General features: G+C 43.8%; 1 protein-coding gene across 7 annotated transcripts in view; it reads left to right on the top strand.

Moving 5' to 3' along the window:
* LOC135506085 (unconventional myosin-VI-like) overlaps positions 1–17057 on the top strand; it is a 136396-nt gene that overhangs the window by 27206 nt on the left and 92133 nt on the right. For 5 of the 7 annotated variants that reach the window (XM_064925496.1, XM_064925495.1, XM_064925489.1 and 2 more), the window contains exons 2-6: positions 5346–5462; positions 5857–5977; positions 14718–14787; positions 15073–15146; positions 15868–15997. In XM_064925496.1, the coding sequence (XP_064781568.1) occupies positions 5861–5977; positions 14718–14787; positions 15073–15146; positions 15868–15997 (391 nt within the window). In that variant the 5' untranslated portion in view covers positions 5346–5462; positions 5857–5860. The remainder of the gene's footprint in view (positions 1–5345; positions 5463–5856; positions 5978–14717; positions 14788–15072; positions 15147–15867; positions 15998–17057) is intronic. The other 2 variants (XM_064925491.1, XM_064925493.1) reach the window with 1 other exon arrangement.

Genomic DNA, 17057 nt, shown 5'->3' with positions numbered 1-17057 from the left:
CACTTCACTGATCCTCAACATAGGGGCAACACAAGGGTGTGTGCTCAGCCCACTCCTGTACTCTCTGTTCACCCATGACTGCATGGCCATGCACGCATACAATTCAATCATCACGTTTGCAGATGACACAACAGCGCCTCCAGAGGGTGGTGACGTCTGCCCAACGCATCGCCAGGGGCAAACTACCTGCCCTCCAGGACACCTACAGCAACCAATGTCACAGGAAGGCCAAGAAGATCATCAAGGACATCAACCACGCAAGCCACAGCCTGTTCACCCCGCTAGGGTCAGTACAGGTGCATCAAAGCTGGGACCGAGAGACCGAAAAACAGGCCTTCAGACTGTTAAACAGCCATCACTAGCCGGCTTCCACCAGGTTATGTAACCCTGCGCCTTAGAGGCTGCTGCCCTATATACATAGACATGGAATCACTGACCACTTTAATAATGGAACACTAGTCTTCAATTTGCTTTCCACCCCAATAGATCCACAGACGACGCCATCGCATTGCACACTGCCCTATCCCATCTGAACAATAGGAATACCTATGTAAGAATGAATAGTTAATAATAACGTTAATTAATAACATTAATAATGTTTACATACTGCTTTACTCATCTCATATGTATATACTGAATTCTATTCTACTTTATTTTAGTCAATGCCACTCTGACATTGCTCAATCTAATATTTATATATTTCTTAATTCCATTCTTTTACTTTTAGATTTGTGTGTATTGTTGTGAGTTGTTAGATACTACTGCACTGTTGGAGCTAGGAACACAAGCATTTCACTACACCCACAATAACATCTGCTAAATATGTGTATGTGACAGATAAAATGTGATTTGAGTTGAAGCTACACTGTCAGATGTTCAGATGCAGAGTGTTGGCTGCTGTGGGTGGTTTTCACGATCAGTCTTGCCTCTCTTTGTTCTGCTCTGCATGGCTCGCCAAGGCAGTTCTAGTAACACATTTGTATAATGTGAATAGAGTAGGCTACTGCTTTAATTGTGGGTGGGCACACCGTTTGTTTGCATCGAAATATTTACTTGTGGCCTAGTAATAGTAGTTATTCTAGTCATCTTGAAATGCAAACTGGATTGCATTCAGTTTCTACTGAACTAAGACCACCGCCACACCTTGAATGACGGAATGGAAATGTCCTAAAGTAATATTTAACTAGGTTAATCTGATAAGTGACCCGTGAACGTGTCATCAGGAAGCCAGGAGGGATTTTGAGTATTGACCTCATATCCTGATCCACAGGAGGTTGGTGGCACCTTAATTGGGGAGGAGTGGCATCAAATATGCCAAACACATGGTTTGATGCCATTCCATTTGGCTCCGTTCCAGACATTATTATGAGCCGTTCTCCCCTCAGCAGCCTCCACTGATCCTGATGTGTTTTCAGGAATGACGCTTTGACACACTAATTCAAATAATCCTGCATCATCAGTGCTGATGTCACGTGTCTTAGTATTGGGAATACTTCCCACTCCTCAATAGAGACTGGTCAGAGTGACGTTAGCCATGTGCCGTACCGTTATTGGCCAGGTGTAGCGAGATATTATGGACAGATAATATACAATACCTAGTAAACCGTCACCACTAGCTGCTAGCCAGCCTCCGCCGGCCTCCTAGTCACCACTAGCGGCCTCCGCCCAGTACCCTGCCCTGAACCTTAGTCACCGTTAGTAGCTGGCTACCACCCGGTACTCTATCCTGCATCTTAGAGACTGCTGCCCTATGTACATAGTCATTAAACACTGGTCACTTTTAATAATGTTCATACTGTTTGATCACTTCACATGTATACACTGTATTCTAGTCATGACTCATCAAATACAGTATAACTACTGCTTTACACACCTTTTCTATTCATATAGCGTTTATACTGTCTATACACACCATTATATTCTGAGTGTACAAAACATTAAGAACACCTTCCTGATATTGAGTTGAACCCCTTTTGCCCTCAGAACAGCCTCAATTTGTTATTGCATGGACTCTACAAGATGTCAAAAGTGTTCCACTGCCATGCAATCTCCATAGACAAACATTGGCAGTAGACTGGCCTTACTTAAGAGCTCAGTGACTTTCAATGTAGCACCGTCATAGGATGCCACCTTTCCAACAAGTGAGTTCGTCAAATTTATGCCCTGCTCGAGCTCCTCGGGTCAACTGTAAGTACTGTTATTGTGAAGTAGAAACGTCTAGGAGCAACAACTTTCATGCCGTGATATGGTGGGCCACACAAGCTCATAGAACGGGACCGCCGAGTGGCGTAGCACATAAAGATCGTCTGTCCTCGGTTGCAACACTCACAACAGAGTTCCAAACTGCTTCTGGAAGCAACGTCAGCACAAAAACTGTTCGTCAGGAGCTTCATGAAATAGGTTTCCATGGCCGAGCAGCCGCACACAAGCCTAAGATCACCATGCGCAATGCCAAGCTTCGGCTGGAGTGGTGTAAAGTTCGCTACCATTGGACTCTGGAGGAGTGGAAACGCATTCTCTGGAGTGATGAATCACACTTCACCATTTGGCAGTCTGACGGATAATTCTGGGTTTGGCTGATGCCAGGAGAACGCTACCTTCCCCAATACATAGTGTCATCTGTAAAGTTGGAATAATGGTCTGGGGCTATTTTTCATGGTTCGGGCTAGGTCCCTTAGTTCCAGTGAAGGGAAATCTTAACGCTACAGCATACAATTACATTTAGGACGATTCTGTGCTTCCAACTTTGTGCCAACAGTTTAGGGAAGGCCCCTTCCTGTTTCAGCACGACAATGTCCCCATGCACAAAGTGAGGTCCATGCAGAAATGGTTTGTCGAGATGTGTTGAAGAACTTGACTGGCCTGCACAGAGTCCTAACCTCAACCCCATCGAACACCTTTGGGATGAATTGGAATGCCGACTGCGAGCTGTTGTGGAAAATCTTGAGTCAAATATTTGCACAGATACCGGAACTTGTGAATTCAATTTAGACTTTATTACAAACGTAACAGAGCCGAGCCCTTCCATGGAAAAGACAAAATTCTCTAATTACAGAGTTCTGACTTTCTAGTTTTTCCCGTCTTTACATTGCACATATAGTCACTCCTTGTATGTACATGAACAACTCCTGTTTGCCTTATAGTTCTCCCATCTTTGCATTACGTATAGAATCCCCTCCCTCTATATGAAAATAACTCCTCTTGACCTTTCTCCACCATTATCTTTCCATCTCAGTTCTTGCTTGTTAACGCCCACATCTGACAGCTGTATAGGTTATAATGGTAGCAGGCCCTGTTCATATATGTTCCATTCCTTATATAGCCACTCTGTCTTAGCACTTCAAAGTGGACAGTCTAAACACTGCCTGCTAATATTGGAGTCATGAGTTTTGCATCAGTTTCACTACCACACAGCCAAGCCTAATCGGCCAGCATCAGTGCCCGACCTCACTAATGCTCTCTGACGTTGCTCGTTCTGAAATGTCTTAATTTTTACTTTTTGGATCATGTGTGTATTTTTTTGTATTACTGCACTGTTGGAACTAGAAACACAAGCATTTCGCTGCAACTGCAATAACATCTGCAAGTCTGTGTACGTGACCAATAAACTTTGATTTGATAGTATATTCAGATGGAATTACACTTCAGAATGAGGATGTGATGTGTAGTACTTACATTGGCAGGTGATTTTTACAGTCCAGCCAATAAGTTACTAGCAACCTTTGACCTATGCTTTGCTACACCTGATTGAATAAAGGGACATTCCTGGAATCTTAGTTAGAGCCTTCTATGCTGCTGAGGCATGGAGAGTTCCGTGTTTGAATGGATGATGTGATATTTTGGGTATTATTGAATTTAACTTATTTTAGGATGATGTGAAAAGCAAAGACCCAGTCAGCTCTTGGCACAGTGCTGAATTGTTATAGAGGTTAATATGATTGACGGTCCACATTCAAAACTCTCCAGCTTAAGGAAGTTTGTTCCACTTTGATTACCAGACAAAAATAACTTTAAGATTGCAGGCAAGCACCCATGTAGGCTAGTTGTATCGTTTGTTGTTGTGGCCAGTAACATTGTGAATAGGCCTAGACATAATTTGGTTGGCTTTACTAGTGTTCCTCTGCTTATAACAAGAAAATATGTTCCATTATTATTTATGATCTCACCCTTTTTAGTAGGTTAATAGGATCAGCACACCCCTTAGATGTGTAAGCAGCTAAACACAACCATGCCTATTAGTTTGTCAATTCTGGACTAAGGTTCATTGTCAGTGCCAAGTTGATCAGGCCCTAGCTATTCCATTGTTTCACAAGAGGGAAAGCCCCTGTGGAGATGCTGAAAGGTAAAATATATAGTGTAAACGATAGTGGTCCTAAAATTTGTAAGTCGCTCTGGATAAGAGCATCTGCTAAATGACTTAAATGTAAATGTAAAACAAAGCCTTGAGGAACACTGAAACTTACAGTTGATTTGTCAGAGGACAAACCATCCACAGAGACAAACTGATATCTTTCCGACAGATAAGATCTAACCCAGGCCAGAACTTGTCCGTGTAGACAATTTGTGTTTCCAATCTTTCCAAAAGAATGTGGTGATCAATGGTGTCAAAAGCAGCACTAAGGTCTCGGAGTCTGGACACCCTAAAGTCCTGGGACCTGGACAAACTCTACAGATTTGTGTCTCAATTCTCGGTCAACAGACCTCTATCTGGAACAAACTCTGAATTGGAGAAACTTAAATGTGGGCATCCGGCTCCAGTGTGCCGCTAATGTTACTGCTGAGAATTGCTCCTTAAGTAACGATATTATCCCAATACTTAGGTGCCGATACGATATGTATTGCGATTTCTATTCCGATTTAATGTTCCTAACATATTGCTCACTATATGTCTGATACAGAGAAACAAGAGAGCATGAGAAGCTAGTTTTGATCAGTCAGGGAAATAAAAGTGCTGAAATCATGTTGGCTCACTATTTAAAAAGAAGATGGAGAACAAGCTATAGGATGGACAAGTAGCAGAGTTTTGGCACAGGTATAGCTGACTTGGGCTTTCTTACGGTATCAAGCAAGAACAAAATATTGTTTAGTTCTAGGGAAAAACAACCAAACATGCTTCCCTTGGGGTCCCCAGGACCGAGTTTGGGAAACGCTGCTCTATGGGGTCTTACGTCGAAGTTGTTTTGGCCCAGACGAAGGCCTACACATTGAAGTAGTTTGTGGCCTGTCTGTCATCCCTTTAGGCTATGTGTTTTTTATGGATCACAACACAACAGCCTGGGGTGGCTGCAGATTTCCCTGAGGGGCTGTTAGGCTGCTCATTCTACTGTCTTGTAATCTCACCACAGTAACAGGATCAGCTGGTGGTTGGACTCAACAACATGATTATTGGAGACCTGGCCACAGCAAGGCCCAGGAGAATGTGTTTATCCTGAATCTGCTGGTGTGCTGCTCATCTGCTTAGGGTAGGCTACAAATACTCTACAATTAGTGTGCACCCCAAATGCCCTGGGCAAAAGTAGTTCACTATAAAGGGAATAGGGTGCCATTTGGGTATAAGTCTAGTGCCAGTGAAATTAAGCAAACACCTTGAAAATAGGATTTAGAAATATAGGCTATTCAATTTGAAAGCATACTGGGAGTGAGTATTAGCCATTCCATACACAGTTCTGCTTGATCTATTGTCTTCATATGTGTAGTGCTAGCCTGTACATTTTGTAATAACTTTGTAGGCTAATTGCCCTTTGGGGATAAAGTAATTTTTTTAAAGTGTGAATTAAATGTCATAACTGTTTTGATGGCTTTAGGAAAGGAACCAGCCTCTAAATGGCCCCCTGTGTCTGTCCTCTTGTCTTGTAGTGTCATGGAGGATGGGAAGCCGGTGTGGGCGCCCCACCCAGGAGATGGGTTCCAGCTGGGGACCATAGTGGACATAGGAGCAGACAGTTTGACCATCGAGCCGCTGAAACAGGGGCAAAAGGTGGGTGATCACACACGCATGTTCAAAAACAGAAGTCCATGATCACTGTAATATTTTCCACCCAGAGAATTGACATAATGGTGTGGAGGCCACCAGTGAAACATCTATTTTAAAAACTGCAAGAGTTAGTTTTTAGATGGTACCCTATAGATCAAGGGAGCTCAACTCTTACCCTACGAAGTCCGGAACCTGAGGGTTTACTGTTCTACCTAATCATTCATTCCAACCTAAATCAGTCCCTGATTAGAGGGGGAACAATGAAAAAAGCAGTGGAACTGGTTTTTGAGGACCAGAGTTGCGTTTGAGGGCTACAGGTGGTACCCTGCAGATGGTACCCTGCAGATCAGGGATCACCAACTAGATTTAGACTGGCTCTAACCACAATAGAAAGAGGAGTGGGAGGCCTCGGTGCACAACTGAGCAAGAGGACAAGTACATTAGTGTCTAGTTTGAGAAACAGATGCCTCAAGTCCTCAACTGGCAGCTTCATTAAATAGTACCCGCAAAACACCCGTGTGTTCATAAATGACCAGGAAGGCAGTGAGTTGCTGCGCAACAGCCTTTTCTAAGGTTTTTGAGAGGAATGGAAGATTCGATATAGGCCGATGGTTTTTTATATTTTCTGGGTCAAGGTTTGGCTTTTTCAAGAGAGGCTTTATTACTGCCACTTTTAGTGAGTTTGGTACACATCCGGTGGATAGAGAGCCGTTTATTATGTTCAACATAGGAGGACCAAGCACAGGAAGCAGCTCTTTCAGTAGTTTAGTTGGAATAGGGTCCAGTATGCAGCTTGAAGGTTTAGAGGCCATGATTATTTTCATCATTGTGTCAAGAGATATAGTACTAAAACACTTGAGCGTCTCTCTTGATCCTAGGTCCTGGCAGAGTTGTGCAGACTCAGGACAACTGAGCTTTGAAGGAATACGCAGATTTAAAGAGGAGTCTGTAATTTGCTTTCTAATAATCATAATTTTTTCCTCAAAGAAGTTCATGAATTTATCACTGCTAAAGTGAAAATCATCCTCTCTTGGGGAATGCTGCTTTTTAGTTAGCTTTGCGACAGTATCAAAAAGGAATTTCGGATTGTTCTTATTTTCCTCAATTAAGTTAGAAAAATAGGATGATCGAGCAGCAGTAAGGGCTCTTCGGTACTGCACGTTTGGTGTGGCGCCATTTCCGTTCCAATTTTCTGGAAGCTTGCTTCAGAGCTCGGGTATTTTCTGTGTACCAGGGAGCTAGTTTCTTATGAGAAATGTTTTTAGTTTTTAGGGGTGCAACTGCATCTAGGGTATTGCGCAAGGTTAAATTGAGTTCCTCAGTTAGGTGGTTAACTGATTTTTGTCCTCTGGTGTCATTGGGTAGACAGAGGGAATCTGGAAGGACATCAAGGAATCTTTGTGTTGTCTGTGAATTTATATTTATGTTCCTTGGTTGGGGTCTGAGCAGATTATTTGTTGCAATTGCAAACGTAATAAAATGGTGGTCCGATAGTCCAGGATTATGAGGAAAAACATTAAGATCCACAACATTTATTCCATGGGACAAAACTAGGTCCAGCGTATGACTGTGACAGTGAGTGGGTCCAGAGACATGTTGGACAAAACCCACTGAGTCGATGATGGCTACGAAAGCCCTTTGGAGTGGGTCTGTGGACTTTTCCATGTGAATATTAAAGTCACCAAAGATTAGAATCTTATCTGCTATGACTACAAGGTCCGATAGGAATTCAGGGAACTCAGTGAGGAACGCTGTATATGGCCCAGGAGGCCTGTAAACAGTAGCTATAAACAGTGATTGAGTAGGCTGCATAGATTTCATGACTAGAAGCTCAAAAGACGAAAACGGCATTTTTTTTTTTGTAAATTGAAATTTGCTATCGTAAATGTTAGCAACACCTCCGCCTTTGCGGGATGCACGGGGGATATGGTCACTAGTGTAGCCAGGAGGTGAGGCCTCATTTAACACAGTAAATTCATCAGGCTTAAGCCATGTTTCAGTCAGGCCAATCACATCAAGATTATGATCAGTGATTAGTTCATTGACTATAATTGCCTTTGAAGTAAGGGATCTAACATTAAGTAGCTCTATTTTGAGATGTGAGGTATCATGATCTCTTTCAATAATGACAGGAATGGAGGTGGTCTAGCTGTTTCTAGCTACAATAGTCATTTACTGTAACGATTTTCATTGGTGGAAGGAGAGGAAGTCCAAAGTGCAGCGTGGTACGTATCCATAATACTTTTAATCCAGAATGAATACACAAACAAAACCATAACCCAACAGTTCTGACATGTGCAACAAACACTAACCAGAAAATAATCACCCACAACTCAAAATGGGAAAACAGGCTACCTAAGTATGGCTCTCAATCAGAGACAACGATAGACAACTGCCTCTGATTGAGAACCATACCAGGCCAAACACATAGAAAAAGAAAACCTAGACCTATAACATAGAATACCCACCCACATCACACCCTGACCAAACTAAAAATAGAAACCTACAAAGCAATCTACGGTCACCTTGGCTTCTGCTGGGCTAAGATGTATGTCACCTTGGCTTCTTCAACCTTGGAGATTTTAAATCCCGCTTGCTGTGCCTCTTTATTTGGAGAAACTAAGGCCGCATCCCAAATAGCAACCTATTCCCTATATAGTGTTAATACTTTCAAAGTAGTGCTCTACATATGGAATAGGATGATGGACAAGAGTGCCATTTGAGACACGGACTAAATTGCTGGCCCAGCAGAGGCCAACCGGGCACTATGGCCCACAGGAGGGAGCTGAAGCCAACCGGGTCCCATGGCCCACAGGAGGGGGCTGAGGCCGACAATAACAACTGTATTTTATCAATTTTATGTTCTTTTAATCTTGGAACTACCCATCCCGGATCCGGGAGAATTGTCATCAACTACACTAATTAGCATAGCGCAACGGTCAAAAAATATTACTAGAAAATATTCATATTCATGAAATCACAAGTGAAATATAGCGAAACTTAGCTTAGCCTTTTGTTAATCACCCTGTCATCTCAGATTTTGAAATTATGCTTTACAGCCAAAGCAAGACAAGCGTTTGTGTAAGTTTATCTATAGCCTAGCATAGCATTATGTCCAGCCAGCAGCAGGAAGCTTGGTCACGAAAATCAGAAAAGCAATCAAATTAACCGTTTACCTTTGATCTTCGGATGTTTTCACTGACGAGACTCCCAGTTAGAGAGCAAATGTTTCTTTTGTTCCATAAAGATGATTTTTATACCCAAAATACCTCCGTTTGTTGGTCACGTTATGTTGAGAAATCCACCGGAAATAGTGGTCACGACAACGCCGAAAAAAATTCTAAATTATATCCATAATATCGACAGAAACATGGCAAACGTTTTTTATAATCAATCCTCAAGGTGTTTTTCAAATATCTATTAGATAATATATCAACCGGGACAATTGGCTTTTCAGTAGGAGCGAGAGGAAAAATGACTACCTCTGTCTTTTACGCAAGAATCACTCTGAGAGCTGGCCACTTACGCAATGGAGTCGTTTACGCTCATTCTTCAACATAAAGGCGTGAAACTACGTCTAAAGGCTGTAGACACCTTAGGGAATACGTAGAAAAAGGAATCTGGTTGATATCCCTTTCAATGGCCAATAGGGGTTAATGGACAAAAAATAATGTGCTTTTCTTTCAAAAACAAGGACCTTTCTAACTGACCCCAAACCTTTGAACGGTAGTTTAAGTATTCAGTATTCAGAGACTGGTAATTAAGCTCAGGTGCATCCTGTTTCCATTGATCATCCTTGAGATGTTTCTACAACTTGATTAATTGTACATGATTTGAAAAGGCACACGCCTGTCTGTATAAGGTCCCACAGTTGATAGTGCATGTCAGAGCAAAAACCAAGCCATGAGGTCGAAGGAATTGTCCGTAGAGCTCCGACACAGGATTGTGTCGAGACATAGATCTGGGGAAGGGTACCAAAACATGTCTGCACCATTGAAGATCCCCAAGAACACACTTGCCTCCATTCATAAATGGAAGAAGTTTGGAACAACCAAGAGCTGGTGGTCGGGGGAGAAGGGCCTTGGTCAGGGAGGTGACCAAGTACCCGATGGTCACTCTGACAGAGCTGTAGAGTTCCTCTGTTGAGATAGGGAGAATCTTCCAGAAGGACAACCATTTCTGCAGCACTCCACCAATCAGGCCTTTACGGTAGAGTGACCAGACGGAAGCCGCTTCTCAGTAAAAGGCACATGACAGCCCGCTTGGAGTTTGCCAAAAGGCACCGAAAGACTCTGACCATGAGAAACAAGATTCTCTGGTCTGATGAAACCAAGATTGAACTATTTGGCCTGAATGCCAAGCGTCACGTCTGGAGGAAACCTAGCATCATCTCTACGGTGAAGCATGGTAGTGGCAGCATCATGCTGTGGGGATGTTTTTCAGCAGCAGGGACAGGGACAATAGACAGGATCGAGGCAAAGACAACGGCAAGACAATGCAGGAGTGGCTACGGGACAAGTCATTGAATGTCTGAGTGGCCCAGTCAGAGCCCGAACGTGAACCCTATCGAACATCTCTGGAGAGACCTGAAAATATCTGTGCAGCAAAGCTCTCCATCCAATCGGATAGAGCTTAAGAGGATATGCAGAGAAGAATGGGAGAAACTCACTAAATGTGCCAAGCTTGTAGCGTTATACCTAAGAATACTTGAGGCTGTAATCGCTGCCAAAGGTGCTTCAACAAAGTACTGAGTAAAGGGTCTGAATACTTATGTAAATGTGACTTTTCTGTTTTTTATTTATTATACATTTGATACATTTTCTAAAAACGTGTTTTTGCTTTGTCCTTATTGGGTATTGTGTGTAGATTGTTTTCCCCCATCAATTTAATCCATTTTAGAATAAGGCTGTAACGTAACAAAATATGGAAAATTCAAGAGGTCTGAAAACTTTCTGAATGCACTGTATATCATTTCTTTCTATTATTTGTTATTTGCAAACTCCGCCATGAAATGAGCAGCAACAGTACAGAACCATCGCTAGACCAGCACATTCCTTACTCACTAGGTGCGCAATTAAAGGGCCAGATGCACACTTAAAGTGAATTGTACAAAAAAATCTAAATGTGTTAGTTTTCTTCGAGACATAAAAATAATTGTCTTCTGATATGATTTAAGCATTAACATGGACTCAGAACATCCAATTAGTTTTTTCTTTGTGAACAATTGTAATTTTAAGAGTGAAAAACTAAAACAAATCTAAAACCAGGAATATAAAACTAAGAACATCATTTAGGAAAATATTACACATAATTCTTTGGAGGGGGGTCATATTTTATAGGTCCCCCTTAGAGTTGTTTATTAAGCATTCTTTTACCAAGTATGTTGACCGAATACTTTCTCTTGTACAATTTGGACCCGGGGGGAGAGGAGAAGAATGTGCCTATTTGAAAGCTAGAAAAAAATAATTGTAGCTTGCGACGTGTTTAATTTTTTTGAAGTAGCTCTCTTTCTAGAAAAGCTGCTGCGGGCGCCCTATACGGAATACCCGACAGAGGGTAACTTCCGACACTGGTACAAAATGAAGCCCCAGTATCTGAGATCTAGTAGGCTTTCCCATAGAAGCCACCAGTCACTGCTAATTCACTTTTTCACTAGGCTAGATCATGTGTTACAAAGTTTTTGATGTTAGCCAAACCCAGTTTCTATGGTAACTCATGCTTCCTTGTGTGGCTCTGTCATCAGCTGAACGTCGTCCTCAAACGATCTGTTCACTTAGTGTGTTTACATCCGGCCCATAAAGCATGGGACTCCGTCAGATCCTTTATTATGAAGGAAGCTGTGTGTGTGTGTGTGTGTGTGTGTGTGTGTGTGTGTGTGTGTGTGTAACGGATGTGTCCATTCTCTCGACATTATGGCCAGTTCTGGGCCTTAACATGGAGTCTGAGGGGCACAATGTGTGTTCTGTCCAGTGTCAGCCAGTTTGTGCCAGTGTACGGTGAGCTCCCTTGTCACCCAACCCACTTAGAGCAGCAGTGGCATACGCAGCCTGGTAGACCCCTGTAGGGGGACTTCAGGAGAGAGGCGTTGCTCAGTGCATGGCACCACGTCACACTCACAGCTTTAGCCACAATGGCGGACTCTGTGGCTCACAGCATTAGGTAATGTGTTCCTGACTGTGGCTGCGTCCCCAATGGCACCATATTCCCTATACAGTACACTACTTTAGACCGGAGCCCTGTGAGTCCTGGTTGAAAATATTGCACTATAAAGTGAATAGGGTGCCATTTGGGACACTGTGTGTTTCTGGACTGTTTCACTCTCCCTTGGTGTCGGTGAAAGAGCAAGAGACCGAGGGGGGAGGGACGTGTTTAAATTCAGGGGGCATTGCGTCATCCTCCTCCCCTTCCTTCTCTCCCTCTCCCGCTCCTCTAAACTTCAGTCACCTCACATGGCTCAGTGCTATAAAATCTTGCAAGTCTGGGCCCATTGCAGGAAAGAATGAACTGACTGTATGTCACCTTGGCTTCTTCAACCTTGGAGATTTTAAATCCCTCTTGCTGTGCCTCTTTATTTGGAGAGACTAAGGCCGCATCCCAAATAGCAACCTATTCCCTATATAGTGTTAATACTTTCAATGGAATAGGGTGATGGACAAGAGTGCCATTTGAGACACGGACTAAATTGCTGGCCCAGCAGAGGCCAACCGGGCACTATGGCCCACAGGAGGGGGCTGAGGCCAACCGGGCCCCATGGCCCACAGGAGGGGGCTGAGGCCGACCGGACCCCATGGCCCACAGGAAGGGGCTGAGGCCGACCGGGCCCCATGGCCCACAGGAGCGGGCTGATGCCGACCGGGCCGCATAACCCGCAGGAGGGAGCTGAGAGCAAACGACAGGGCCCCATGGTCCACATGGGGAAGCTGGGGCCAATAGGGCCCCATGGCCCACATGGGGGAGCTGGGGCCAATAGGGCCCCATGGCCCGGCCCACAGGAGGGAGCAGGATCTGGCTGACTGCATCCCATATGGCACCCTTTTCCCTACATAGTGCATTACTTTTGACCAGCAGTTAGGGCAGTGGTCAAAAGTTGTGCACTATGTAGGGAATAGGGTGCCTTTTGGGACGTATCCACTGTGTCTGGTTTGTTCTAGCTAGCTACACTTCACAGCCTATCAGACCCACTTAGTAGTCTAAGGTCTTATGTCAACCCACATGTGTTCCCGACACAAACTTCTCAAATATTTGTTAAACATGTTAATTTTTCCCTAGTGTAATGTCTGAATCTCTTGTGGAGTGGTAAGGTAAAATGGCAGAAGGCTTTTAGCTGGTGTTGTGTTATAGGGGCTGGCCAGGAGAATATATCCATGCAGAAGGAGAATGGAGCAGCCAGCGAGCTTTCACTAACTTTGGTTAGCCTAGTAGTGTAGAAGAGAACTTACTGTATGTTTGTTCATAATTCTATGAACATAGATGTGTATCCCATATATGCTTTAATAAAAATATCTTTACATTGGATTAGCTAACTTTGAAAACATTGGGATAGACTATGAATTTCTTTGTAGCTTGGACTTAGCTGCCACCCTTAGTTTGGACTTTTAACACAGTTTGTTTTTGTGACAAATCAGAAGCATGTGACCGTGTTTTCTTTCAAGCTTTCTGGGACTTAATGGAGAGAGAGAGAGGGAGGGGTGGGTGGGTAGAGAGAAGGAGGGGTGGGTAGAGAGAGAGGGAGGGGTGGGTAGAGAGAGGGAGGGGTGGGTAGAAAGAGAGAGAGGGAGGGGTGGGTAGAGAGAGAGGGAGTGAGGGGTGGGTAGATAGGCAGGGAGTGAGTGAGGGGTAGGTAGAGAAGGAGGGAGGGAGGGGTGGGTAGGGAGGGAGGGAGAGAGGGGTGGGGAGGGAGGGGTGGGTAGAGAGGGAGGGAGTGGTGGAGAGGGAGAAGGGAGGGGTGGAGAGAGAGAGAAGGGAGGGGTGGAGAGAGAGGCAGGGACTAGTAAATCTCATTAGTCAGACTAACCTTTTGGTGTTCTATCACACACTGAGTCACACTTACTTGAAATCGCGATGTGCTTTGAGATGCTTTTAGGATTCTGAAATAACCCATAGTGTTCACCAGATGTGTTTACCCTAAACACGTGCTATAACAAACACACACACCCTACTAACGCCAGACTAGCTCCAGCCTCACAGCACTTGTCTAACTGTATTGTTTTTCCTGGGCCATGCGTATGTGCTGATAACTAGTGAATATGGCACGGTGGCTGTACTCTGCAGTGGAGGTGCTGACTAACAACCATGGGCTGGAAGAGCTTGCAGCAGCCAACACCTCTCTAGCCAGCTCCCAGATCCTGTTTCTGCCTCTCTCCAAATAATCAATTGTCCCCTGATTTGTCACTTACTGCTGCGTACGCCAGGCCCTGGAGCCAGGCCCCGCCAGCAATGGCATCTGAACAGTCAGTATTTCTAGTAGCTCATTGGGAGTGCAAAAATAACACATTGACAGACTTGAAAAGACTCCTGATTTATATCATTAAAAGCAAGCAGATTGATTGGAATCCAAATATACCTAATGATTAAAATGTTCTCCTTTCTCTCTCCTTTGGGTATTGTTTAATGTTCTAAGCCACGTGAACTTGATGTAGTTGCCCACTCTTCAACAAAGAGAACAGCCTAGTGTCAGCATAGTGGCATGCTAAAAGTACAAAAGACTAGTTGATCATCTGTCACCTCCATCTTGTTTTTTCAGAGCTTTACGGCCCAGATCAACCAAGTGTTTCCGGCTGAGGATGATGTCAACAAACATGTGGAAGACAACTGTGAGTTTGTTTTACCAAAAGGCTTCAGTCTCCACAAGGTTTTTGTTTCTCACCATCTCATAAAGCTACCCTAACTGACACCTAAGTGTTTTTACAGCACTATATGAAGTTATGAACTAAATTACAACCCTGAAACTGTTGCCCGATGCAAATGATTCCCCTGAGGATTGAGGAATGTCATTTTGTGCCATTAAGTTCTTATGTGTTTTTCATTTTGATCCATCCTCTTCTTTTGACAGTTGTGATTAGTCTGGCTTAACTGACTTCAGATCTGTTGTTTTTCAGGTTCTTTAATGTACTTGAATGAAGCCACACTCTTGAACAACGTCCGTGTGCGGTATAGTAAAGACAGAATTTATGTAAGTACTTTATAACAGACATAGCTATATCCTGCTGTCTTCCTCATCAATCTGGTCTGCGCAATGGTGAACAGGCCACAGGTTGAACCAGCAGGGGTAAGTTCAATAGAACACCCACTCATTATCATGCTAAAGACCTGTCACTTCAGTCTCTCTGTACCTACTGTATGTGTTGTGGTGGGTCCCCTCCCTCCCTGCTTCCCAGTGTGACAGGCGTGATGGGCTTGTCATTGTCACTCAGGGCTGTGTCAGGTGTTTGCTGGGAGGTAGGCCAGTTACAGTGGCACACACACACACAGCTAGCTCTTGTTGTCACTCTCCCTGCTGGCCCCTGTGTCTACCCCAGGCTCAGGTGACCTCTATAATCAGCCAGGGAGCAGAACAGAGCCAGGGAGTGCTATCCTGTTCCCCACTGAACTTAATTAGATCCTCTGATGTGACAGGGGGCAGGCAGGGGGACGTGAATGCTGGCAGGTGTGGAGAGGAGACAGGTGGGACACTTGTTTTCCAACAGGGGGCATCTAGGTGGTCGCAGTGAGAAACTGCCTGCTTTGTCCTATGAAGTGACAATTCCTTTTAGCAGTGATGGGACTCAAGTGTTTTCTTAGGTCACTGAGAAAAAACTGGGTGTCATATCAACACAAATGTACAGCGTCTCACTAAAAACAGATTCCTATATGTGTACTAGAGTATTTCTGACTTCTCTTTGTTTTTCTCCCAGACGTTTGTAGCTAATATCCTGATAGCAGTGAACCCCTACTATGACATCCCAAAGCTCTATGCTCCCGAGACCATTAAACAGTACCATGGGAGGTCCCTGGGCACCCTACCGCCTCACGTCTACGCTATTGGTGAGTACTGGGAAGGAAGGTTCCAAATGGCACTCTATTCCCTGTATAGTGCATTACTTTTGATCGACGCTCTATGGGCACTATATAGGTCAATATATATAAGTAGTGTGCTATGTAGAGAATAGGGTGCCATTCGGGACTCAGACACAAAGTCCCTGCCACTTTTGGGCTGACAATGTGTTACACTTTCACATCTGCCCACCAGAGGGCAGTCTATAGTCATTTTGCTTACCAGTGTGATTTAGCTACCTATTAACAGGGTTGGGGAGTAACGGATTACATGTAATCTGAGCCGTTACATGTAAGGGATTGCAAAAAAACTAACTGTAATCCGTTATGTTACCAGCAAAAATATTGTAATCAGATTACAAATGCTTTTGAAAAAGTAGATGATTACTTCGAGGATTGCTTTTACATTCAGAAAGGATGTTTACAAAAACATTCTTTGACACTTCTCTGTTTTCTCAATGACATTCAAATCAGCATTGAAAAAAGGCACAAATGTATTCCACCTGATCGAGTGTGACCAGAGGTCAGAGACCCCTATGACAACACACCAAATGTGTTTGATGGATCGCGGGACAAGAGCAGGAATGGACTTTTGTAGGCTACAGTCCAAGCTATGTCTTCCAATGGTGCGACTATCCAACTTGAATAAACGCTCGGAGATAAGGATGACCGCAGTGGTGTAGTCTACGGCGATAGAGATATCACTTATTGTTGATATCTACATAGCGCATTGATGTAAATCACACTGCTGCTCTCTCATTTAGCTATTTGCGCCTTACAGACTTTGGTTGTTGTCGCTGACTGTTCACAAATGTGTATTTGAGCCCAATAATGGTTGAATTCAAGAAGTTTAAGTTGCCTATCAATCATTATTTTCGAAACCAGTGGACAGCCTGTGAAACTGCGTTCTTGCAACAGCTGCATAGTGCGGATACCATCCCAAGTCTGGCTTCTATTACTCAGTCTAATTCATGCTGATATGATACCATCCCAAGTCTGGCTTCTATTACTCAGTCTAATTCATGCTGATATAACATTTTAAAAATCCATT

The sequence above is a fragment of the Oncorhynchus masou genome, chromosome 19 (assembly GCF_036934945.1).
Source record: "Oncorhynchus masou masou isolate Uvic2021 chromosome 19, UVic_Omas_1.1, whole genome shotgun sequence".
NCBI lineage: Eukaryota > Metazoa > Chordata > Actinopteri > Salmoniformes > Salmonidae > Oncorhynchus > Oncorhynchus masou.
The sequence above is the reverse complement of the archived record's forward strand: the minus strand, read 5'-3'. Positions and strand labels throughout refer to the sequence as shown.